At 39.7% G+C, this 25473-nt stretch overlaps 1 protein-coding gene across 3 annotated transcripts; it reads left to right on the top strand.

Annotated features, from left to right (window-relative positions):
- Nucleotides 1-11607: 11607 nt before the first annotated feature.
- Nucleotides 11608-25221, top strand: LOC104020407 (fibrinogen-like protein 1-like protein). 3 transcript variants are annotated; one of them, XM_087746605.1, is made up of 3 exons: nucleotides 11608-15947; nucleotides 18261-18429; nucleotides 21839-25221. In XM_087746605.1, exons 2-3 carry the CDS (start codon nucleotides 18282-18284, stop codon nucleotides 22537-22539), a joined length of 849 nt encoding a protein of 282 aa, XP_087602731.1. In that variant the 5' UTR covers nucleotides 11608-15947; nucleotides 18261-18281; the 3' UTR covers nucleotides 22540-25221. The 3 variants fall into 3 exon arrangements, 2 of the variants coding, with proteins under 2 accessions (XP_087602731.1, XP_087602730.1); XR_015702029.1 differs by lacking the exon at nucleotides 11608-15947 and having other exon boundaries at nucleotides 16498-18429; nucleotides 21839-22798; nucleotides 23596-25221; XM_087746604.1 differs by lacking the exon at nucleotides 11608-15947 and having other exon boundaries at nucleotides 16498-18429.
- Nucleotides 25222-25473: the final 252 nt, after the last annotated feature.

Here is a 25473-nt window from a genome sequence, read left to right on the forward strand (position 1 = left end):
AGATTTTTAGTAGTCTGTCTTCTGTGTTAGGCCTGACATCTCTATTCTCCCAAAAAAACATAGCTGCCTTTTAGTGAAGCTACTTGAGATAAGGCAGACAGTAAGTTGAAGCAGCTGATACCTCAGAACAGAAATTAAAGATGTACAGAATCTGCTTGGACTATAGACAAACTGATTTCCTCATTGCCAAAAGGAGGAAGACTTGCTCCTTCAGCTTGGACCGGGTAATCCTGCTGCCTTCTGCCTACAAGTTCTGGTACTTCTCCGGCTTTGCCATTCGTTGACTTAACAAGAGAAATTTGTCCATCTTTCCTGCTGGATTTCTGTTATGTTTTAGAGAGTTAAATCAGCTCACAGAAGGATCAAAGAAATACCAGAGCCAGCAGAAAGTAAGCACCAGAGGCATGCAGTCAGAAGCAGGAACTCTTCTCTGTTTCTGGCAGTGAGCGTGAGTAATACAATCGGCTCACTGCATCTTAAGGATTTGTAGCATGAGAGCTCATTTAGCCATGCTCTAAATGAGTGGGCAACTGAGTTTATGACAGGCTGTGTAGAAGGGAGAGGAGACATATTTTGCTGAAGTCTGTTTCAACTATTAGTCATTTAAGGTGGCCTAGAAGGTGTTTACAATAGTTTGAAATAATTTTATCAATTACTTCATCAAAGGTGCTTCTCTCCTTCAATGTAAGGAAGAAATTTAATGTATAGATATCTCACCTTACTGTTTTAAATGAAGAAAATATTTGTTGATGCTCTTTATCTTTTTGATGAAGTGGGGATAATAATGGCTCTGTAAATGGGGTGTGTATCGCTTCAAAGAGAAAGGTTGGCTTGTGGTTAAGATTTGTATTTGTGAAGAGGACTTAAAACTCTAGAATCAAGTGCCTTGGGTTCTGATGCAGCTGTCGGGCTTTGTGCAAATCATTTATGATTTCTGTTTCAATTAACTTCCAGAAGCTTGTCCTACAAAAGTAATTGTAAGGATAAATTTGGTAATGAATATCAGGTACTCAAATAGTATGGCTACGAGCTTACTGAAGAAAATCCAGTAAGTAATCTTCTTAAAGAGCACCTTTATTAGGCATTTATATGTAGTTCTTTGTACATATTTATTAGAGCAACCCTTTTAAGTAACCACATGTCAAGATTTCCAAAGCAATCCAAGCAATTTAAGTACATATTCTTTTCCAATTTAGCGAAAAGTGTATTAAATCACTAAGATCCATTTAAATATCTCTACTTGAGTGTTAATGGACCTTTAATTCCATAAAGGTTGTGTGTGATCAGTAGCTCAAAGAGGGCAAAGTTTGTTTTACAGTTTGATAAAAGGACCCTATTTTTACAGGCTAACAGTGATAGCAGTACCTTAAGGTACTAAAAGGGCTTCACTTTCATTCTTAAGACATCATGTCTGACCTTAATCCTGTTGCTACTGATAGTTAGTAGATAGTGAATTTGTATTCCTATAATTTTTTGTTTCATTTGAAACTTAATTCTTTTAGGAAAACAGCCAATATAAAATATAAATAATAGTAAATCCTTAGTGGCAATGCATATTTTTCATTCTGATGTGTCAGAATGAAATATGGGTATATATATATGGCTATATATTATGCTTATTTATTGAACTGAAGGAGAACAGAAGTGTTTACATCTGCAGTTGATGGGCTAAGGAATACAGAAAGAACTTAAAATTTTTAACTTCAAATCAGCGGAAAAGCAGATTTACTGAAGAAAGTCTGTTGAAAGGTTAAAAACATATATATGCCCGTTTTGCACATTCTTGGGCAGGAAAAGCACAAGATCCACCTGTGGTACACAGGGCATTGGGAAGATCCTATTTAATAGGCTTAATCCTGATCAATATCTCCAAAGACCAGTTACTGAAGGGGCAACTGACAGTGAGGGCAGCTTGCCTGGAACAGCAACTGTGCATGCTGTACTCTGCAAAACAGAGTGCATAGACACTGTGTCTCAGGAGTTGTTCCTTGCCCATGCTAACTTCCCTACCGTGCCCAGGAATTACTGGGAGTGGAGGGGGAGTGTTGTTATTTGGCATATCCAAAAGCGTATCGACAACTGTTGCACAAGCTTAATACTGTGAATCAGCACATTCCCGTATCTGGTGAAGTTCTCTGGCAGTGTTTCATTTGGGAAGATACTTGAAGCTACTGATGATAGGAGAAAAATTTGGAGAAAGGCCCCCGAGGTAATGTAAGGACATGAAAAAAACTGAAGAAATTTTAAGGATTGCTGTCACAGCAGATTTGACCCAAATACTAAGATTTTTAAAAAATAACAAAAAAAAAAGTAGACAAAAAATGTTTTCATGATGTTCTATAGACATTCTCTTCTAGGTGATTTTAACATTGGCAGTAATGCTAGCATATATGGACAAAATGATTATAAAAGAGCAAATGAAGATGTCTGGCTACTCCATGACTCTCATGTCTGTATGTCATAACTGTAGTCCCAGCTTTTCGGAGAGCAGACACTTTTGTATTTGGCTATTTATGTATTTACCCATGTGAGTGAAGAAAAAGCAGTGATCCCCTGTTTCTTTCCAGCTGGCTAAGATTGCTATGCCATTCAAGAGATTGAGCTCATCAGTCTTTCCCTCAGTCACTGCATAAAAACTGGGCACCCATTTAAGGCTCTTCCCTAAATGGTACAATCTAGCCAAGCAATCCACCTTTCCCCCACTATTAGTGTAGGCTTCATTCTGTGTGATAGGCTGCCAAGGGACTGACTAAATACAAAGCATTATTACACTTCGAGTGCCAAAAAGCAAGCAGTATCCATTGTGAAAAACATAGAACTTCAAAAATCTTACTGCTTTCATCATTTCAGTATCTGTAAAGACAGGACCTTAGATCTTCATGACTATTTTGAACTCGATGCTGTGTGTGAAATCTGGTGATTCGGACCATAAAATAATACAACGTTCAGGAAGCTTTTAGTCACAAAATTGTCTCTAGGAATAGTATTGAGTTTTAGTCTATTTTCAGGTTAAGCTAGTGAAAGCTTCTTGAGGTCACAAATAGGGTTGTTTTTTGTTTTTTTTTTTTTATTCCTGTTGTTTCAAAATCCATAAAGGATTATGAATCCTCTGTCATAATAAATATTGATTCTTCAGGAAAACCTGTCTACTTTTGAAATTACAAGGTTATTCCTTCAAATTATGCTGACAGTGACCCTTGTGTAATATTTTGTTTCCAATAAGGTTATGAAGATTTAATGACAATATAATTTTCTGTGCAAGTGGAACTTAGCTAGTTAGCTCTTTTATTGATGATGCACAAAAACAGATTACAGCTGAGCTCATTTTTATTATGTATTTGGTTCTGCATGGCTGATAAGAATAAAAATCAATTAAAGACTGTCATTCAGTCAAGGGCATATGGTAGTGAATATACAACAGAAAGAAAACCTTTTGTGGCATTTTTTGACAAAAACTGGATCTTGAACTGATTCTTTACAGCTGAATACAAACATCAGAAAGTAATATAAAAGGTGGTGAAACTCATTTGAAAACAAAGCAAGTAAAAAAGTAAAGTTTTTAAAGGGATATTTTTGGTTTGAAATACTAGAATGTTCTCAGACGCTCTCTGGCTTCTTTAAGGATCTTCTTGCTGTCTGGTACACACAGGTGTACCATTTCCCGTTGTGTTTCAGAATGGAGAAGAGGACACTCCAGCTCATAATCTGGCGTGCAGGGCACAGGACTGCTGTTTACTGTGCAGATGCAAAGAGAATCCAGTTAAATACTCAGAGTAATACTTCCCATTCCTGGGCTCAGAACAGAATAAGCCTTTGAACTAATCTTTGGGAGTGGGGAGGAGTGTTTCTTCTTCCTACCAGTTGGTTTTCTCAACCATCCATAGACGTGGCTCATATTGCTTCAGCTTAGCAGATGGGAAATGTACAAGCTGTATTAATAAAGATTTAATTTCTTGACTGTGGTAGTAGAACACCCTGAGGGGGAAAAGTATCTAAAGAAATTGGACATCAAGATTAAGCCTCCTAAATGTATTTTTGCAGTGCTAAACGTTCTCTCTTACAAAGAGGAGGAGCTCAGATGAGAGGTGGAGCAGTTACTAAAAGACAGGCTTATAGTGGAGTAAGTGCAGCATCCATCTTCATATTTACCAAAAGTGATGAGAACTGAACCATGGTGGTGTTACCAGGTATGTGGTTAAAGGATCCAGATGGTCTTTTCATAAAAAATAATACTTCTACCTGTAGCTTTGTAAGGGTCCCCCACATGTTAGACATGTGAATCTATAGACAGTTGGTAGAGATTCCTTGAGAAACCTTATCTTGTAATCCTCTCATTTTTGGATTTGAATTGTAGAGTTGATACTCCCTTTTTTGTTTTGGTTTGTTTTCCTGCTAATTCTATTCACGTGGTATTTACATTTGCCCTTTGTTTTTATGAAGACTATAAGGGTCTTGTTGGAATTGCTGTAGCAAAATCTGTTCAGCTGGTGCTGGCAGAAATAATTGTATACATCACTTGTGCTTTCAAGTGTTTCAGTGGTAGGAACCAATTATTTCTATCACCAGGTAGCTAGCTAATGGTGGAGAGGTCATTTGTCCTGGAAAGATCTGATCAAATTGCTGTGCTTTCTTTGTAATACGTTTGAGGCTTATTTTATTGTAGAATTTTTTTCAGACCCTTTAAGTGTACCCTGAGGAGAGTATCGGAAAGATTGTACAGAGTCAGCCACAGTTCACTGAAAATAGAAGAGTTTAACAAAATGCACTGTTTACAGTTTTACCTTTGGGGAAAAAAAAAATGAAGAAAATATCCAGAGGGCCTGGGTAGCTCCTCATGAAAAATATCAACCTAAATCCCAGTACCTAACACTGAAAGTCACCTGCTGCTTTCAGCCCACTTCATCAGTATCATGTAGGAAAGAAACACACTTGGAAGAATTCTGCCTCTTTCAATCTTAAATCTGTATTACAAAAAATCTGCATGCTCTCTTTCATCCATGGTAGCTGTTTATGCACCTTTTATATATGATGGACTAAACTTGCCCTCTGAAGCGCATTAAGTGCCTTTATAGCTTTGCAGTACCTTGTTAGCTTTTTTTTAATCTTTTGTACATTGTTCAAATTGGATAGCCTTTTTTAAACCAGATAAACTTCCACTTTCTCAAATGTGCTTCTTTGTAAGAAGTGATTACGGCTATAAAGATTTAAATTTCTAACTTGATTTAAGCACTGTTTCTTGGGTTTTTTTCTTTAAATGGTCCTCACAATGCCTTTTTTCATGTATTTTTAATACTTCACATATAGTTTGTGTTTACATACTTTTACTGCCTAATAATTCTTCTGTGTTCGAAGTTAGGAATTTGAATAAGCAGGTATTTCTGCAATAACAACATGTGTTACTGAGAATATTAATACAGTTTATCAACAGAAGTCCAAAGCATGAAATGGGCTCTGCAGTGTTTTCTATTCTTAGCAATGCTTACTTGCTTCAGTTAACTCCTTTATGAACAAAACATGGACCAAAATTAGCAGTGCAGCCAGGTTATGTGAATACCTGTGGAAAAATATGTAAATGCATCTGAAGATCTTGCTCTGCCATACAATGTTACTTTTGAAGGGAAGTTTAGTATTCTTTCTCCCACCAGTGGAAGGGGTATTGGTCTCAGCTGTTGAACACGGCATTATGGCTATTCCACATAATGACTGCAGATAGTAGATGATGAAAAACTCCTAGCCTACACTGTAGGAATGTACTTTTCATATGTCTATGGCCTTGTACTGCTGTAGCACTTCCAGTTAGTCTCTGATTTACCATCATCTGTGGCCCAAGTATGCTGTTATGAACAGAGAGGGCCTGGTGGGTGATCTGGTGGTCGGAGGCCATCTTGGGCACAGCGACCATGAGAGTTTTTGATTCTTGGAGAAGTAAGAAGAGGGGGGTTAGCAAAACCACTACCCTGGACTTTAGAAAGGCAGACTTTGGCCTTTTTAGGAGTCTGGTTGAGAGAGTCCCTTGGGAGGCAGTCCTGAAGGGCAAAGGAGTCCAGGAAGGCTGGACGTTTTTCAAGAAGGAAATCTTAAAGGCACAGGAGCAGGCTGTCCCCATGTGCCGAAAGACGACCAGGTGGGGGAGAAGACTGGCCTGGCTGAACAGGGAGCTTTGGCTGGAACTCAGGAAAAAAACGAGTGTACCATCTTTGGAAGAAGGGGCAGGCAACTCAGGGAGGCTACAAGGATATTGTTAGGTTATGCAGGGACATTAGAAAGGCGAAGGCCCAGCTAGAACTTAAATTGGCCACTGCAGTTAAAGATAACAAAAAATGTTTTTACAAATATATCAGCAACAAAAGAAGGGACAAGGAGAATCTCCACCCTTTATTGGATGTGGAAGGAAACATTGCTACAAAGGATGAGAAGGCTGAGGTACTTAATGCCTTGTTTGCCTCAGTCTTTAATAATCAGATGAGTTATCCTCAGGGTATTCAGCCCCCTGAGCTGGGAGACGGAGATGGGAAGCAGAATAAAGCCCCAATAATCCAAGAGGTAACAGCGACCTGCTACTCCACCTGGATGCCCACGAGTCTATGGGGCCAGATGGGATCCACCCAAGGATGCTGAGGGTGCTGGTGGAGGAGCTTGCCAAGCCACTTTCCATCATTTACCAGCAGTCCTGGCTAACCAGTGAGGTCCCAACTGACTGGAAGTTAGCTAACGTGACACCCATCTACAAGAAGGGCTGGAAGGAGGATCCAGGGAACTACAGGCCTGTCAGCCTCACCACGGTGCCGGGGAAGGGCATGGAGCAGATCATCCTGAGTGCCATCATGCAGCACGTGCAGGAAAATCAGGTGATCAGGCTGAGCCAACATGGGTTCATGAAGGGCAGGTCCTGCTTGACCAACCTGATCTTCTATGACAAGATGGCCCACTTGGTGGATGAGGGAAAGGCTGTGGATGTTGTCTGCCTGGATTTTAGTAAGGCCTTTGATGCCATTTCCCATAGCATTCTCCTGAAGAAACTGGCTGCTCATGGCTTGGATAAGTGCACTCTTCACTAGGTAAAAAACCTGGCTGAATGGCCAGGCCCAAAGAGTTGTGGTGAATGGAGTTAAATCCAGTTGGTGGGTGGTCACAAGTGGTGTTCCCCAGGGCTCAGTATTGGGGCCAGTTCTGTTCAATATCTGTATCAGTGATCTGGATGAGGGCATTGAGTGCACCCTCAGTAAGTTTGCAGATGACACCAAGTTGGGTGGAAGTGTCGATCTGCTGGAGGGTAGGAAGGCCCTACAGAGGGACCTGGACAGGCTGGATCAATGGGCCAAGGCCAACTGTCTGAGGTTCCACAAGGCCAAGTGCTGGGTCCTGCACGTGGGTCACAACAGCCCCATGCAACGCTACAGGCTTGGGGAAGAGTGGCTGCAGAGCTGCCTGGCGGAAAAGGACCTGGGGGTGTTGGTTGACAGCCGCCTGAACATGAGCCAGCAGTGTGCTCAGGTGGCCAAGAAGGCCAACGGCATCCTGGCTTGTAGCAGAAATAGTGTGGCCAGCAAGACCAGGGAGGTGATCGTCCCCCCGTACTCGGCACTGGTGAGGCCGCAGCTCAAATACTGTGTTCAGTGTTGGGCCCCTCACTGCAAGAAGGACATTGAGGTGCTGGAGCATGTCCAAAGAAGGACAACGAAGCTGGTGAAGGGTCTAGAGAGCAAGTCTTATGAGGAGCAGCTGAGGGAGCTGGGGTTGTTTAGTCTGGAGAAAAGGAGGCTGAGGGGAGACCTTATTGCTCTCTACAGCTACCTGAAAGCAGGTTGTAGCGAGCTGGGGGTCGGTCTCTTCTCCCAGGTAGCAAGCAACAGGATGAGAGGAAATGGCCTCAAGTTGTGCCAGGGGAGATTTAGATGAGATATTAGGAAAAATTTATTCACAGAGGGAGTGATTAGGCATTGGAACAGACTGCCCAGGGAAGTGGTGCAATCACAGTCCCTGGAAGTGTTCAAAAAACATGTGGATGTGGTGCTTAGGGACATGGTTTAGAGGTGGACCTGGCAGTTAGGTTAATTGTTGGACTCAGTGATCTCAGAGGTCTTTTCCAACCTTAATGATTCTATGCCATAACCAGGAATGCTTAAAATGCAGTAGTCAGGAAGGGTCATTAAGCTAACCAAACTGAAGCAAGGGTAAATAAACAAGAGTTTAAACCATAACCCTGAGATCTGTGCATGAACTTCCCTTGATTTCTAAATTCTATAGGTTACGTTTCAGAATTGGTGTGTTAAAGAGGTATTACAGGTTTTCTAGCCTGTATAGGTTCTTAGACTATAGGTTCTTAACACCACAGTTCCTTAAAACCTTTCAGTAGTCATTGAGCAATCTGACTAATTCTTATGATGTGATCTCAGCCTCTCTCCTGGGGAGAAATGTGGGCAGTGAAATGTCTTGTTTTGGTAGAAATTTTTCTGCTCCCACCCTGTCCACCCCCTGTGTACTATTCACGTTGCTATTCATTTTCCTTAAACAACAGCAGGATCAAGAAACTAAGTCTTGCAGTTAGCGTGAGACAGTGAGATGTGTGAGAACCATCGTTTCCAGGAGAGACTGATTCCACAGTCAGCTGCACAGACACACGTTAGTGTGGTGGGATATATGTGTTTTGGGTTTGGTTTTCTGGTTTGTTTTTTCCCTGGGCTCATCATCAAACTGAGAATTTAATTTGTTTATTTAAAGCCTGCCTTATGTTCTGAAGCATTCTTTTTATGATCCTTCCAAGCACTTCTTGTGATGGTATATTGCTCTATATGAAAAGCCCCTTTTTTTTCTTGGGTTTTTTTTTAGCATGCTACTTCAGCTGTGAGGTTGCTAGAGAGCAACAGAAGTCACAGAATCTCTCTTTGGAAATTAGATGGTTGCCGTGACAATGCTGCCAGCTGCTTCTTGTCCCAGATGAGAAAATCATTTTTAGACTCCTATGTTACAAGGTTAGGCTACAATGTTTTAAACTAAACAGTACAGCTAGTTGATTCAAATCAAAGATCAACACATTGCTTGTTAAAAATCTTCGGGCTGATAATCAGCTAACATTGTTGAATCAAATATTTGTTCAGGTACTTATCAAATATTTTTTGCTATTTGTTTTTGATGAGATCCTTGAGGTAAAACTGGTACATTGAGATGGAAAATATTTTCATCTTGCTGATTTTACTAAATGTCTTTTTTGTACTAGAAATTATACTGAAATCTGATTGATATCTAGATAAGTAGTATTTAAAATATGACTCTGGGTTTGAATCATATTTTGCAATATGTCAAATCTGGATCAAACCTGAAATGCTAGATACTTTCAAGGTTTATTATCTCTGAAGTCCAGACAGTTGATGGTGGAAGTGTTGGTTGTTTTGGTAGTCTCTAGTCAACCTCACTTTGAGCAGGATTATCACCAACACTAGTTTAGTTCAGTCATGCTGTGTCTAGCCAGTATTAAAAACCCCCAAGAATGGAGGTTTCACAACCCATCTGGGAAAGCTGTTCCCATGCTGCACTACTCCTGGTGAACAAGCTTTCCCTAATGTCCAATTGGAACCTCCCAAGTCACAGGTTATGGTCATTGCACCATGTTATTGCTAGACTATATGTGATTAATCATGGTAAACACAAAAGCCTGGTGAGGTTCAGATGAATAGTGACAGGCAGAGGAACCCTAGTTAACCTAATCAGTGAAAACTGGAAGACACAGACTTGACTGCTCCTAAGACTACCAAAGGAGAATGATTAGATCATTGTCCCTGGTGTGAAACCCCAGGAAACTATCCCACAACTCCTTGGAGAGTGAAGTATTGCTTACAGGGGACTCGCTATGGGATGCAGGGGGAAGGGCACTTTGGAATTGTTTAAAGGTTATTATGGGAAGCTTTTAATGGGTCTGTGGGAATGTGTGAAACTTTCTATGGAATGTTTAGAAGAAGGACCAAATGTTGAGAAAGGGAGGGATCCGTGTAGCAGGGAGGAACGAGCCTGGTTTGATTTCTTTCTTGACCAGTCTACACTGGCTGCTTTTCATCACCTTATCATCCCCTGTTTTTTTCAGTTCTCTTATTTTCTGAGTTTTGAAATGTAGCTTACTTTATTTCTCTTAGTTTTTCTCCTTTTTAAAAGATAGGCGTCTACTATGCCCACTGAAGTCCTCTGGGACCTCTGTGACTTCTAAAAGATAATTGTAAATGGTTCAGAGAGGACTTTTGCTAGTTCATAAGGTGCCTGTAGAATTTAATCTGTCCTTGCCACTTTGAAAATACATAACTTCTTCAGTATCTTTGAGATGTTTTTCTGGCTTCCAGTCCTACTCCTTCATTAAAGTTAATTTCATTAAGTATCTGATCACTGTTTATGAAGTCTGCAACAAAAAAAGGCATCAAATCTGTGCCATTTGCCCTCCTTGCTCATTAAATAATGGATTTTTGGTTTTGACTTCTTTTAATTTCCAATGCATTTACAGAATATTTGTCTGGTTTTTATGTCCCTTGCTAACGGTAACCTTTTTAATCTTAACTTCTAATTTTATCCTAGTCTGTTTTTGTGTTATTCCTATATAGTCCCTCTTAGGAATTTGTTCTTTTATTCCATGTGTTTGCACAGCTTCATTCTGACTTTCAAATTTTTAAAGAACTCTTGAAGCAGACCTTTTGAGCTCTTAGTATGGTCCCTGTCTTTCTTCATTAGAAATAGTTTGTCATTTCTCCTTCATTATAGTACCTTTTATTAATTGCCAGCCCCCTTAAAGAGCCTTTCTCTCTCGGACTCTTAGCAAGAGAGGATAGAAAATGGTTGCCTAAGTTTCTTGGTCTGCCTTTTTTTTTTTTAAATATATTGTCTTTACAGTGCTGCACGTACTTTTCCTTTCCTCAGAATCACAAATTCAACCATATTAAGATAGGTGTCACCTAAATTGCATTCCACACAAATACTCTCCAACAGTTTTCACCTGCAATGACTGTATCTGGTAACTTCTGCCACCTTTAGAATAAAAAAGTCATTTACAAGATATGTCCTATCATACTCTCTTGCAAAGCTACCTGAGTCACTTAAGTTTCTCATTACCACTAGTCCTGTCTGTCAGCTAACCAATTATTTTCCAATGACTCCCACGATGATGGATTTGGATTTTTTTTTCCAAGTTAGGTCCTACTTCAGTGTTTTTGTTGAAAATGAACCCTTTTCAATTCAGTTAAGTTTCTACACCTTTAGAATTTAGTCTATGGTTCAACAGGAAGACATGAAGAATATGTTTTTAGTGTTTACTTCAGACCTTGGAATATTTTCATAAGGAAATCTGGAAAAAAAAAGTTGTTGAACATTTAAAAAGTTAAATATTTCAAAGAGGGAAGCATTTGTTTTGTTTTACATTCAGTCAAAAATATATACCTTGGTTCACTTCCCACATAATGGTTCATCTCACAAATAATGAATGTGTAAAAAGAGATTTAGAAGCTGTATTGAAAATAGTCATGTGCAATGTGTTTCAGCAGTCAATAACTGCCTTCTGCATTGTCAGACAAAACACACACTTCATATGCCATTGCCAGCTCAGAAGTTCAAGAACAAGTGAAAACTGTTATGAACATTTTTTTTTTGTTACCGATCTTATACAAAGATACCAAAGTGCATTTAGCCAAGGCTGCAAAGCAATTCAAAGTCACTTAAAGTTGCAGAAGTACTTCTGTGGCCTGGTTTTGTTGTTTGTGGGTTTTGGTTGTGTTGTTGTTTTTTTTTTCCCCCCAAAGCAATCACTTGTGCTGTGCACCCACAAAACTCCATTCAGGAAAGAAACTGTGAGCCTTTTTTCATATGTTTTACGTGTTTTGCCTTGTTAGAACTGTGTCTCTTGAGTTCCTTGGTATGCTGAACAAGATTATTGCATGAAAGTTAGCATTTTTACATGTTTCTGGCAACAATACAAAGCCATAAATCACCCATCTCAAGCCTTTTAAAGACCCTGGGTATGCAAGTTGCCAGCCTGTGTCAAAGCCTTTCCCATAATGACAGAGGCCATCTTGAGCATAGCAATCACAAAACGATTCTCAGAGAAGTAAGGAGGGGGGTCAGCAGAACTGCTGTCTTGGACTTCCAGAGGGCAGACTTTGGCCTGTTTAGGAGCCTAGTTGACAGAGTCCCTTGGGAGGCAGCCCTGAAGGGCAAAGGCGTCCAGGAAGGCTGGACATTCTTCAAGAAGGAAATCTTAGGCGCAGAAGCAGGCTGTCCCCATGTGCTGAAAGACAAGCTGGTGGGGAAGAAGACCGGCCTGGCTGAACAGGGAGCTTTGGCTGGAACTCAGGAAAAAAAGGAGAGTTTATGACCTTTGTAAGAAAGGGTGGGCAACTCAGGAGGACTACAAGGATGTCGTGAGGTTATGCAGGGAGAAAATTAGAAGGGCCAAAGCAAAATTGGATCTTAATCTGGCTACTGCCATAAAAGACAATAAAAAATGTTTCTATAAATACATTAGCAACAAAAGAAGGGCTAAGGAGAATCTCCATCCTTTATTGGATGCGGGGGGAAACATAGTGACCAAGGACGAGGAAAAGGCTGAGGTACTTAATGCCTTCTTTGCCTTAGTCTTTAATAGTCAGACCAGTTGTTCTCGGGGTACCCAGCCCCCTGAGCTGGAAGGCAGTGACGGGGAGCAGAAGGAAGCCCCCATAATCCAAGGGGAAATGGTTAGCGACCTGCTACGCTCCGTAGACACACACAAGTCTATGGGGCTGGGTGGGATCCACCCAAGGGTACTGAGGGAGCTGGAAGAAGTGCTCACCAAGCCACCTTCAATCATTTATCAGCAGTCTTGGATAACTGGGGACATCCCATTCGACTGGAGGTTAGCAAATGTGACACCCATCTACAAGAAGGGCCAGAAGGAGGATCCGGGGAACTACAGGCTTGTCAGTCTGACCTCAGTGCCGGGGAAGGTCATGGAGCAGATCATCCTGAGTGCCATCATGGAGCACGTGCAGGACAACCAGGTCATCATGCCCAGTCAGCATGGGTTTATGAAAGGCAGGTCCTGCTTCACCAACCTGGTCTCCTTCTGTGACAAGGTGACCCGCTTAGTGGATCATAGAATAACAGAATGATTGGGGTTGGAAGGAACCTCTGGAGATCATCTAGTCCAACCCCCCTGCTAAAGAAGGTTCACCTAGAGTGAGGAAAAGGCTGTGGATATTGTCTGCCTAGACTTTAGTAAAGCCTTTGACACCGTTTCCCACCGTATTCTCCTGGAGAAACTGGCTGCTCATGGCTTGGATAGGCATACTCTTTGCTGGGTAAAAAACTGGCTGGATGGCCACACCCAAAGAGTTGAGGTGAATTGAGTTAAATCCAGTTGGCGGCCAGCCACAAGTGGTGTTCCCCAGGGCTCAGTGTTGGGGCCAGTTCTGTTTAACATCTTTATCGAGGACCTGGATGAGGGGGTTGAGTGCACCCTCAGTAAGTTTGCAGATGACACCAAGTTGGGTGGAAGTGCTGATCTCCCTGAAGGTAGGAAGGCTCTACAGAGGGATCTGGACAGACTGGATGAATGGGCTGAGGCCAATTGTCTGAGGTTCCACAAGGCCAAGTGCTGGGTCCTGCACGTGGGTCACAACAGCCCCATGCAACGCTACAGGCTTGGGGAAGAGTGGCTGCAGAGCTGCCTGGCGGAAAAGGACCTGGGGGTGTTGGTTGACAGCTGCCTGGCCAAGAGGGCCAATGGCATCCTGGCTTGTCTCAGAAATAGTGTGGCCAGCAGGACCAGGGAGGTGATAGTGGCCCTGTACTTGGCACTGGTGAGGCCACAGCTCAAATACTGTGTTCAGTTTTGGGCCCCTCACTGCAAGAAGGACATTGAGGTGCAGGAGTGTGTCCAAAGAAGGGCAACGAAGTTGCTGAAGGGTCTAGAGCACAAGTCTTATGAGGAGAGGCTGAGGGAACTGGGGTTGTTTAGCCTGGAGACAAGGAGGCTGAGGGGAGACCATATCGCTCTCTACAACTACCTGAAAGGAGCTTGTAGCGAGCTGGGGGTCGGTCTCTTCTCCCAGGTAACAAGGACGAGAGGAAACATGGCTAACATAAGTCATTATAGTAATGCATTATTTTGAAATCTGTATACGACCATACCATACCAATGTAAAGTAGTCCTACCTTAAGATCATTATATAATTTTCAGGGCTGAAAAATTATTCTCAAAATACTTGATCGAGAGCAGAGAGAGACATGTAATGATTTTTGTTGTTTCTCAAAGTTATCATCTACAGAAACAGATGTCTTTCTGAGCATGAGTGAATGAATGCTGTTGCACTTTCTTCTCTCTTCTAATTAAATGCTTCCCACTTCACTTCTGCTCTGCCAGCTCAGATGAAACTTTGGAACTCAACAAAGAGAAGCAAACAGCAAGAAAGTAAAGAGAAGTGGAAAGACGGGGGAGGAGATAAACAGTAATGGAAAATATAGGAATCAAACGCACAAAACAAAGATGTACCCAAATTTATATCAGGGTGACATGAGACCTATCAATAAATACCACTGAAGTCAATGGTGTTTTCTAGGATGTATCAATATGGACAGAGTGGAAAGGTACCTTCTCCTGCCTTTTCTTAGCATACTATTTCAGCAAGATCTGTATCTGTTCAAAACACTTTTATTATTTCATAAGCTACAATGCAGTATTCTCATGCCTTAGCCAAGGATTATAAAGCTTGCTACTAACCAGAAATTAGATATGTCAAACACAAAGATATCAGAAATTCCCTGAGCTGCATAATGCTAAAAGCAGAGAGAATGTGTTCTTAAAATTTTCCCTGTAGCTCTGCTACTGACCAGTGTCAGGGAAAAGATACTGTTCTGACGCCCTGTGGCCATCCTCATGTATAATAAAGTGTTGCTTGTACTTTAAAAATGGAGAGAAATATCACTGAGTTTTAAATGTTACAAGCAAATCTTCCCTAAAACATTCATTATGTGCATGAATTGTGCATGAAATACAAATACTCGTGTTGTGCTTTCACTGAGGATGAATTATTGAAGAACAGAAATTATGCATAGTACAAATCCTCAAGTAGGGCTTGCACAGGATTTAAATGCTCCATCAGTTTTAACTGTGGCTTGTTTCAGGAATGGAATCTGACAAAGTGGGTTGCAGGCTGGATCAGGGAGCACAAAAACTTAAGTGTTGGGTCATGTTGAAAAGGGTAAATGCTAGATGAGACGTCATCTAAAGGCCATGCAGATAAGACAGTACAACTTTCAGATATATAGCAACAATTAATTCATCTAATTCATTACAGTTTTGACCTGAATTAATGTTAATTAACTCTTGTAAATCCAAAGAAACTAAAATAGAAACCTGTTGACCAGCCTGTTCTGCTTTTGGTTTTTTCTGTTTTTATAGCTCTGAGACACTGCTTCTGGTTCATTCACATTAAAACCTGAAGTAACAACAAGGTTTATGGTTGGTTTGGTCCTAATATTTAAAAATCAATTTGTCTCTATGCAATTTTAAATGTGAATAGCAGTATAGCATCTAGTTAATTCACCAATGCAAAATGACATAGTAAATTTGAGCATCTGCCTGTGTGTATTTAAGCAACATTGGTAATTTTCTGAACTAAAATCTCGTCGTGGTTCTCCATCACTGTGTCTATTTATTAATCAAGGAAATTTAATTTAGTTACTATGTTGTTTTAATACTTACGGAAGAACTTTGTACTTTATAATTCATACACACTTGCAAGTGTAATATGTCAGAGCAAAGTCCACCAGAGTAAGCACATAAAGTGAAATAATGAAGATGCAATTTTGCTGCATTTGAGATAGCATGTTGGAGCTGATTTATTCACCTGGACTTAAGTAGCAGGCAAAGTACAACTGTAGAGAATGAGCTCATTCATTTGTGTGCGCTGTTCTTTGCCAAGCTTCACTTGAAAAAGGTAAGGTGCCTGCCTAGCGCTGTTTTCTTCAGTTGCTTTCTTAATAATTTATAATAGCAAGTTCTATTCTGGCATTAAATGGATCTGTAAATCATTTTCATGTGTAAATATGAGGGACGAAAAAAGACTGACTCACTCAAAAATGCTAAAAGAAAAACAAAACAGCTAAAAAAATAACTCCAGATCCAAGTACAGATTTCCTGAAGTTTAGCGATGCTTGTGGGTTAGGTTTTGATTTTAAGTCATTTATAATGTAATAATTAGCAATAGCAAAAATAATAGAAGCTTTCAGGGAAAAGGATACATGGCAGTGGGAAATGCAGGCACAGCAGAACTTAAACGCTTTAAGGGAAACCCTTTGCCAAATTTCATGGAATGTAATCTTCCAGTTTGTTATGATCCCAATGTCAAATGACCAGCTTTGCATAAAATAGGAAATTGTATGTTAATAGTAAATCAGAGTTATTACTGAATAGTTTCAGGTAGAGTAGAAAATTCTGATTTGCTACTTTTCTGTATAGTAGTTATAAAAATTAACTCTCAAACCTGAACTTTATTACAATGATTTATTTTAGACTTTTTTTAAAAAATGTGCTGAATATTTTTTCACTCTGGAATACTTCTTGCTGACTCTGCTGCTAAGTCATTAGATTTATAATGAATGTGGCTCTGTTGCAACATAAACTACTGTCATGCTTTAACCCCAGCCAGCAATTAAGCACCACACAGCCACTCGCTCACTCCCCTCCCTGGTGGGATGGGGGAGAGAATCGGAAGGGTAAAAGTGAGAAAACTCATGGGTTGAGATAAAGACAGTTTAATAGGCAAAGCAAAAGCCGCGCACACAAGCAAAACAAAACAAGGAATTCATTCACTGCTGGTGTTCAGCCATGTCCGGGACAGCAGGGCTCCATCACACGTAACGGTTACTTGGGAAGACAAATGCCATAATTCTGAATGTCCCCCCTTCCCTCTTCTTCCCCCAGCTTTATATGCTGAGCATGACGTCATATGGTATGGAATAGCCCTTTGGTCAGCTGGGGTCAGCTGTCCTGGCTGTGTCCCCTCCCAGCTTCTTGTGCACCCCCAGCCTCCTCGCTGGTGGGGTGGGGTGAGAAGCAGAAAAGGCCTTGACCCTGTGTAAGCACTGCTCAGCAGTAACTAAAACATCCCTGTATTATCACTGTTTTCAGCACAAATCCCAAACATAGCCCCATACTAGCTACTGTGAAGAAAAATAACTCTATCCCAGCCAAAATCAGCACAACCACTGTGGAGAAGGGTCCTGGCCTCTGCAGACTCTGTGCTGACGCTGGCAGGAAATAAGCTCTGACTGAAGAGCTGCGGGCTAGATCTATTTTCTTTCTTCGTCAAAGCCACTGTGGGGAGCTCAGTCCTTAAAAAAAAAAATTAAAAGAGTTTGGCTAGAGTCTAAGTAAATGTGTCCTTTGAAAGTATGGGAAACATTTGTTATCCTGATTCAGTCTAAGCTGTCGTTGACATAGAAATTCCTCTACAGTCAAGCTAGTATTTGCTTAAGTGAGGACCCCAGGATTTAGTCCAGTAATAGCCTAAGCCTTCTTGCTGTGTTGGATGGAGGGTTACTAGATGTGTAACACCAAAAGGAGGACAAAATGAAGCTCAAAACTGTTTTGATTCAATATACTGAACCCTTGTGAGTTTTGAAGAGGCTGAAGAAAAGTTCTTTCTGCTTTGTTTATTAAGCTTTTTTTTTTTTTTTATCTGATTTAAACCTGTGACCTATTATTTAAAGCTGTAGATGGAAATTCATAAAAAGCATAGTCCAGATGTGCTGAAGTGAGTTCTCCAGTGCATGGAAATATTCCCAGCACTCAGAAAGCCATGTCTTTGAGTACTGTTTAAACTACAGTCAGTCAGCAGAGTCAGTGTTACTGTTTCTGCCAGTGCAACAACTGGTGCCTCTGTTTCACTACAGTTTGGACTCGGGGAATAAGCAAAATTCAATCCTGATTAATATAGATGTGCTTTTTGTCACACACAAAATTACATTATATTTCATTGCCCAGCATGGCACAAGGTGACAGAGGTGAGAGACATTTTAAGTGTCACAGCACAGTGCTCTGTGTCGGAGGAATGACCAGTCAGAAATAGGGTGTGAGACATCAGGAAAAGGAGAGGTCCTTGAAAGATGGGAGAAGCCAATTTTGGCAGAGGCTCACTATACTGAAGCTAGGTATTTCAATACCTTTCTCCTTCAGGACTTTCACACTAAAAGTCATAAATCTTTCCATTTTCAATTCCAGTTTGTGTAACAGTTCTGTATTGCTGCAGGAGGACTGACTCGGAAGGAAGATGCTGTTGACGAGCTCAGCGGGATTTATTCTGTTCTTGGTCTCTCATTGCACTGTGTCAGTGAGCACCAAAGAGGCAGTGGTCTTGGCTAATGCCCACCTCCTCCCCCAAAGAGGCTATGAGAGACTGGGTAACACCAATGAAAAAGGTACTCATGAAGAGAGTGAGTGATTTGGATGCATGCTGTGTTTTACTTTATTGCTTTGCTGTAACATTTTCAGCCAATGTATTTGAAAGTTAGCCCTGCAAAAATACTTTGCAACGTGAACACGTCCTGCCCCGAAGTCCAGACTCTTTATAACCCTTGCTCAGCTGCCATCTAATTCAAGAGAAATTAACAGGATTTTTGTAAAAAAATATTTGTGGCATTTGAAGACTTATTCTTAGGACAATCATATCTAGATTACATCTGACACCTCAGTACCTAAATCCCATTGGTACCTATAACTGAGGCATCCTTCTGCCTATCTAGCTTGCAAGGTCCAGCTTGGTAGGTTTTTCTAATACATTTACTCGAGCAGATCCCACAAGAAACGTACACAAAAAGAGTAGTGGGATTGATTAATTTTCCTCCTCTGACTGATGGCACTTGAGGGTTTATAAAATTCACTTGCCAAGTGAATCCTGTAACAATCAGCCTAAATGATTTTCTCATCTGTCTATAGAAGTTGTTCTATTTTGCATGAATAGTACTCACTGAGAAGGGCAAATACAAGTGTCACTGGATATATCGCTGGCTTGGACATCACTGTATAAATCACTTAAATAATCAATCTATAAAATCATGGGATCAGGTTTGGAGTCAGGCTATGTCTACCAGGCAAATGTTCTAACAACTAGGGTACAGAGTCATGTACGCAGGTCTGCTCTTTCAGGTTATTTAATAATGTCATTCAGATAGTATTGAGATTTAAAGTATTCTATTCATGGCTGTAGATTCTATTAGGCAATGAAAGGCATAAAAGTAAGACCTTGGAAAGCCTATATACTCCTGTAAATCTGTCCTGAATGGCTTAGAAGTACCAATAAACTTCTGAATATGAAATATAAAAGACTATATTTAACACAATACTGATGCTATGAATAATACTATTTAACAGGTTTAGTCCGTCTGGATTTCTACAAAGCCTATGATACAGTACTTCATACAATATTAAATCAGAGAAAGTAGGGTTACATTATAATTTCAGTAGAGATTGGAAAGAAAATGACAATGACTTGGGTAGAAAAGTAAACCATAAAGTCAAGGGAAGACTGGAAGTATTTGCTTATAAGTGATCTTTTCAGTATTCTTACTAAGTATACTGACGCAAAAATAGGAATATGCTGATAAATTTTAATGATAACATGAAGTAGAGAAGTGCCAATACAAAGAATCAGAATATTACACAGAAAAAAAATCAGATGTTCTTAAGTAATACCACTGGGATGAAAAATAAAGTACAAAATTCTAGGTTTTACTGCAAGGTGAGGACCTTACCAGTTACAAAAATCCAAAGGCCAAACTCTAGATTAAAAGAAACTAAGCAATACAAATGCAATCCTAGGATAGATCAGCAAAGATGTTTTTAATAAGACTTGGAAGAATCAGTGGCACTATATAAGGCCACCTGCAATACTGCATACAAATTTTACCCACATTCTAGGAGATTTATTTGCAGTGAAGAGGTGCAGAAAAGCTACTAAGACAATGAAAGAACAGAAGATTTATCTTACACTAAATAATAAAAGAACTTATTTATCCTAACAGGATTTACCCTAACAAAACAAAGGTTGATTAAAAATATAGTTGTCCTTATGGTACATTGGGGCTTATTACCCAGGAAAAAGCACTATTTAACTAAAGGACAACATGACACAAGAAAGAAAAAGATGGACAGTGGACATAAATAAAATTAGATTGGGAACCAGATGAGTATTTCTAACAGAGTAGTGACAGTTATTGAAGTCTACAATGCTTTCCAGTTGGAAGAGAAGAAATCTAATAATTCTGTGAAGACGACTGCATGATATAATTCCCTGCAAGACCAGAGGTAGATAAAATAGTCATTCATGGTCCCTTTCTCTTTCCAGAATGTTGGGGGCTTTTTTTTTTTTTTTTTTTACACTAACCAAACTGTTCAGTGTACTTTTGATCTGTTGGTCACAAGACCATACAATGAGGTTGACTCTTTTCAGGCTCTCTTCTTCTGTTCAGGAAAAGAAAAACAATGTGTTCAATAAAAGGATCAGCAGGGGCTCTCTGGTCAGTGATTTTGGCAGATAAGAGGTTTTTTTCTGAGCTTTTATTTCAAATTTTTATCTTTGGAAATATTTTTCCTTAATTGTTTTTTTGCAAATTTTGGAAAAAAAAATTAGGACATCTTGCCTTACTTTTCCTGAATTATCCCAGCTTCCCAGAAGAAAAAATTAAGTTCTAAATATAGTATCTAAATTCCTATCAGTGATTGTCAGGACAGAACATAGGATTTCATAGGTCTGAAGAACTGTCAATTTACATCACAGGTGGTCTGTAGGAATTTTTCTCATAGAGATATTAAAATTGTCAAGTTTTTATTAAATATAAATTACAAATATCCCATAGTATAATGACATAATGACACGCCTTTCAACTCCATGGAGAAGTGAGATATTTCAATTCATAAACATGTTTCTGAGTAATGGAACAGACATTGAATAACATCCTTCTCTACAAAGCAGAGCATTGTGCCTTAGTCTCAGAGATGCTTGATACTATACTATAGCAAGAAGTTACCTTATAAGCAAGTTACATTTAAAATCGCAGTGTATATATATTTCAGCCCAATAGAGAGGGTCATCCTAAGCCTTATATGTCATTTTTATCACCCTCTGAGCCTACTGGATAAGCAATAAAGTGGAAAAGCACTTTCACCTATTTTCCTGATATTGGTGTTCAGCACTGCACAGCACTGTAGTTCTACCTGCAAATCAGTGGTAAGATTTAGCCTGGAGTTTGTGTGACAAGAACTGTTCCTAAGAAAATCCTCAGATGTTTTTAAGTTTTGTATTAGAAACAAATGTGCTTTAAAATCTCTCTTTTATCAATGAACACATGGAATACTTATTGCAATTTAATGCAAGGATGTTACACATGCCTGAAGTATAAATTGGTTAAAGAGAAATTAGATTTATTTGTTGAGGATAAGGCTAGCTCTAGTAATTAAACACAATGGTCCAAGATATGGCACAGGGAATTGCAAACTTGCTGACTACTCAAACTGGAAGAACACAGGAGGAAAATGAATGGTCTGTACATAAATTTTGGCTTTTCAACCATATTTCTGTCACAAATGCAAAATCACACTTCTGTTGTATGACAGGGTAAGAAACCCTTTTTTGAATTTCTGAATGTTTCCTGCATGTTCTGCCCTGAAATCTTCCCCCTTTAGCTGAGTAGGTGCCCAACAGCTGGGATGAAGTCAGAGTCAGCTTCCAGTCAGAAGGCAATCATTCACTCACTCTAAAGGACAGAGTTCAATATCTAAAATTTACTATTTGAACAGAAATTTACTTTAATTTTTTTTTTCCCTATTCAGACTATCCAAGGGATTGTTTTGAGATCTTGCAGCGCTCCAAAGGAAATTCCAGAGATGGTCTTTACATCATCCAGCCACGGGATGACCCAATTGTTGTCTCTTGTAACATGCAGGATGGTGGCTGGACTGTAATCCAGCACATTACAGCCAACAGTACTGTTGATTTTGATAGGACCTGGCAGGATTACAAATACGGATTTGGCTCCGTTCATGACAACCACTGGTTAGGAAACGAATATATGCATCAGTTAACTAGCAGCTCCGTGCGATATATACTTGGAGTTAAACTTGTAAACCTAAATGCTGAAATCAAATGGGGACAGTACGAACCATTCCTTATTGAAGATGAAGAGTCTCAATACCGAATCAGGGTTGGTCTGTACAAAGGCAACGCCACTGATGCTCTGACCCTGGACACAGAAGCTTATCTCCATGACAACCAGAAGTTCACCACCAAGGACAGAGACAATGATAATTACTTTCAGAATTGTGCTAAATTGGAACACAATGGTGTTCCCGGGGGAGGCTGGTGGTACGATGCATGTGCTGGAGCAAATCTAAACCGTAGGAATGTGATATACTGGCAAAAGGACTGCAACAAGAAACACATGTGCAAGTTTGCATGGATGATGATCAAACCCATTGATCACAGCCTGTCATATCCAGCCAAGTCCTGTCCATGTCAGAAAGTTGAACTGTAGATAAGCTATGTGTACGTTGAAAGGAACATGGATTCAGTGACTGAAGTGAACTTTGACTGAATAATCACACTAAATAATCACGATTGAAAATTTAACTGGGGCCTCTGCAAGGGCTTTATGATAACATATCTTCCAGGACTGGACCAGGACATAGACTTCTACTAACCACACAAGTGAGAAGTCACTGTCAGAAACTGAGGCCTCTGCCAGAAGATTTAAATAATTAATTTTATAGTATTTTAGCTGTAAGAGGAGTCAGGTATGAAATCCAGGACATGATGTCTTGTACGAGATATACATGAAAATACATGCATTTCAGGTGGTTTTGCTCCAGTATGAATGTTCATGGTTGATCTATAATTTCACATCTTCACATATTATGCAGGAAGGAAATTTCCAGTGAAGTACCTACATTTACAAAATGCATATTGGAGAGTATTGTGTACCATAGGGCAGCATCAGGCCTTTCCTTTTTACCTTTAGTGAAAGGTATTTTAATATATAAAATTGGAATTAACCTCATCTCCCATAGCTTCTTTTCCCCTTCACTGAGTCTTCTTTTTATCTCTACTTTTTAGTGATCCCATACACAATTAAGTATTCAGCATAGGCTTTTCTTTTCTTCCTTCTTTTTAGAGCATCCAGAACTAATGGGATCATCAACTCCTCTGAATTTTTCCCCAAGAAACTCAGTGAACACATTTTTAAATGATCAAATTGATTTTGCAATTGTTTACTTATTGCTCCATTTTTTTCCTGAATACTACTTCACTTTGTTTACCATGTTTTGACTGTTGCTTCTCCCTGTTCCATGATGTGCTTCAGATTTCTCTTTTTAATACCACTGAGAGAAAAAAAGAGAGTGTTGGCTTTATTTCACATTTGCTAGCTTCAATTGTTTTGGCACTCAACCTTGACATTATTTAAACAGTGCCTTTTTCTGATTATGAAATAAAGAGAGAATCTTTAAATTTAATGATAAATTAATCTGTTTTAAAATAATAAATAAAAGGATCTCAGTTTTGATAACTCTGAAGACCTTGTTTTCTTTTACAGATGTTTGGGTTACTTCACGCTTTTCTACATCACTGGAATAGCTGAATGACAACTGCAGAGTTTTCATTGTTGCATTATACAAAATGTCAGGATAATAATTAGAATACCTTGTATGTTTTCTTAGATATTTCAATTACAGAAACTCAACCAACAGATACTGGCAAACTCCTGCTTTTTAATTTAAAAATGGAATCTCATAATTTCCATGAAAATTACTTTGCAGAAAATAAATTGTATTGTGTTTTGGGAGGACCAAGACTGCCAGAATTACTTAAGAAGAGAAATTAATTGGGAAGTGAAAAAGCCAAGAAAGTAATTTTTAGTTTTTACAATGCAGTGCAACATTTTCAGAAAGAGATACAGTTATGTTACGTGGGTGAGGCCAACATAGCAGACGTCTATTTTGCAGCATCTGATTTTTTTTCCCCTGAAATTGTGTTCAAAGACAGAAGTGTGACAGGGGAAGAAATGGATAGTAACTGAATTGAGTTTATGTTATTGAGTCAATTTAATGTCGGTTCTGCTGTAACTCTACCACAACACCTCCAAAGTTGTAGTGAGGATACAAGAAAACCACCTGAGTGCTGCCAGCCTCCCATAGCTTTTGTTCGAATTCCTGGCCATACAGCCAGACTCTCACACACTTTCTACAAATGTGTTTTGAATAATCTTTACATGGAAGGGCACAGCTGAAAGCCAGCAGGCTGCACCTGATCCTCAAAGGCAGGTAACCTGCTCTGCAGCCCACCCTTGGCCTGTTTTGGAGGGTTTTGGGGAAAAGGACTGTGCAAATAAGCTGTATGAATGACTCGGGCACCAGCAGCCCAAATCCAGCTGCCCAGTTTCAGAGACACTCTCTAGTATTAACTGGAGCCCTACTAACCTATGCTGACACTGAATTAGATTAAAAAGTAATAATAGCTTGTAACAACAAGTCTCCAAGCAAAAACAAGACAGAAAGGTTAATCCAGTTCAAAGACAGACATTTAATGGAACTCAGGGACTGAGGTATGTTGACACTTCTAAACAAAGTATGGATGGACATGACTACTGGAGCTGGATTTGGGACTAAGTAGTGGATGAAAATAAGTAAGAATATTCAATACACCCACCAGCACTTCTTTCTAGAGCTCTTGAAGAGAAGGACATAGAGCCTTAGAAAGTGGACTAAATTCTGCTTCGTGATTCCTTAGCAAAAGGCTTTCTTAACTGAACAGATTTCTTTTCTCCATCCCTGAACCTTAATCACCAGATATCCAAAACAATGCTGAGAGCAGCTGGCCATCAACACTGAATCAGCAAAATCACAGCCTGAAACATGGGGGTTTCTATTCTGTCTACTCCTGTTTTCTTTTCCCTATCACACTTCTCCTATCCTCTCTCTCTCTTAGCCTTTCCTGATTATACTCCGCCCTGTACAGACCTGAAGAAAGGAGGTGGGTCCTCCCAAGAATATCTGATGGAAAAAATTAGATCTGATGGTCAAATAAATATCTTTCCAAAATGAGGAAGCATGACAAGGTCTAGAGCAATAGGTATATGGCTGACTTCCAGCTCCAAGCACCCCTGAATGGGAGGCACGTTCCACTTTAAACATGCAATCTCCTAACAATAAGCAGAAAAATAGGTTCCTTCATCTCTATGCTACTTTGTATTTCTCCCCATACTGTTTTCTCAACTGCAGGAAAGGTAAGCACATTCTCACATACAATATCACATTAATCAACTCAGAATTTAGCAGAAGGAGTAATTCTTCCTAAAAAAGCATTAACTGACAAAATAAGAGAGCCTGATGACCTCTTTCTAGCAAAAACACTGATTTATTATTATTTGTCTTTAAAAATCATTCAACTTTCATATGAGAAAGTGCTTGCTTTT

Source organism: Nipponia nippon, unplaced genomic scaffold (genome assembly GCF_047370975.1).
Source record: "Nipponia nippon isolate SJK-2023a ecotype South Korea unplaced genomic scaffold, ASM4737097v1 scaffold_10, whole genome shotgun sequence".
Classification (NCBI taxonomy): Eukaryota; Metazoa; Chordata; class Aves; order Pelecaniformes; family Threskiornithidae; genus Nipponia; species Nipponia nippon.

What these genes read in the sequence shown, in the direction of transcription:
- LOC104020407 (XM_087746605.1), top strand. Translation starts at nt 18,282, where the DNA reads ATGCTGTTGACGAGCTCAGCGGGATTTATTCTGTTCTTGGTCTCTCAT. An exon ending in GGGTAACACCAATGAAAAAG is followed by an intron (nt 18,430 to 21,838) that starts GTACTCATGAAG and finishes TTCCCTATTCAG; the next exon opens with ACTATCCAAGGGATTGTTTT.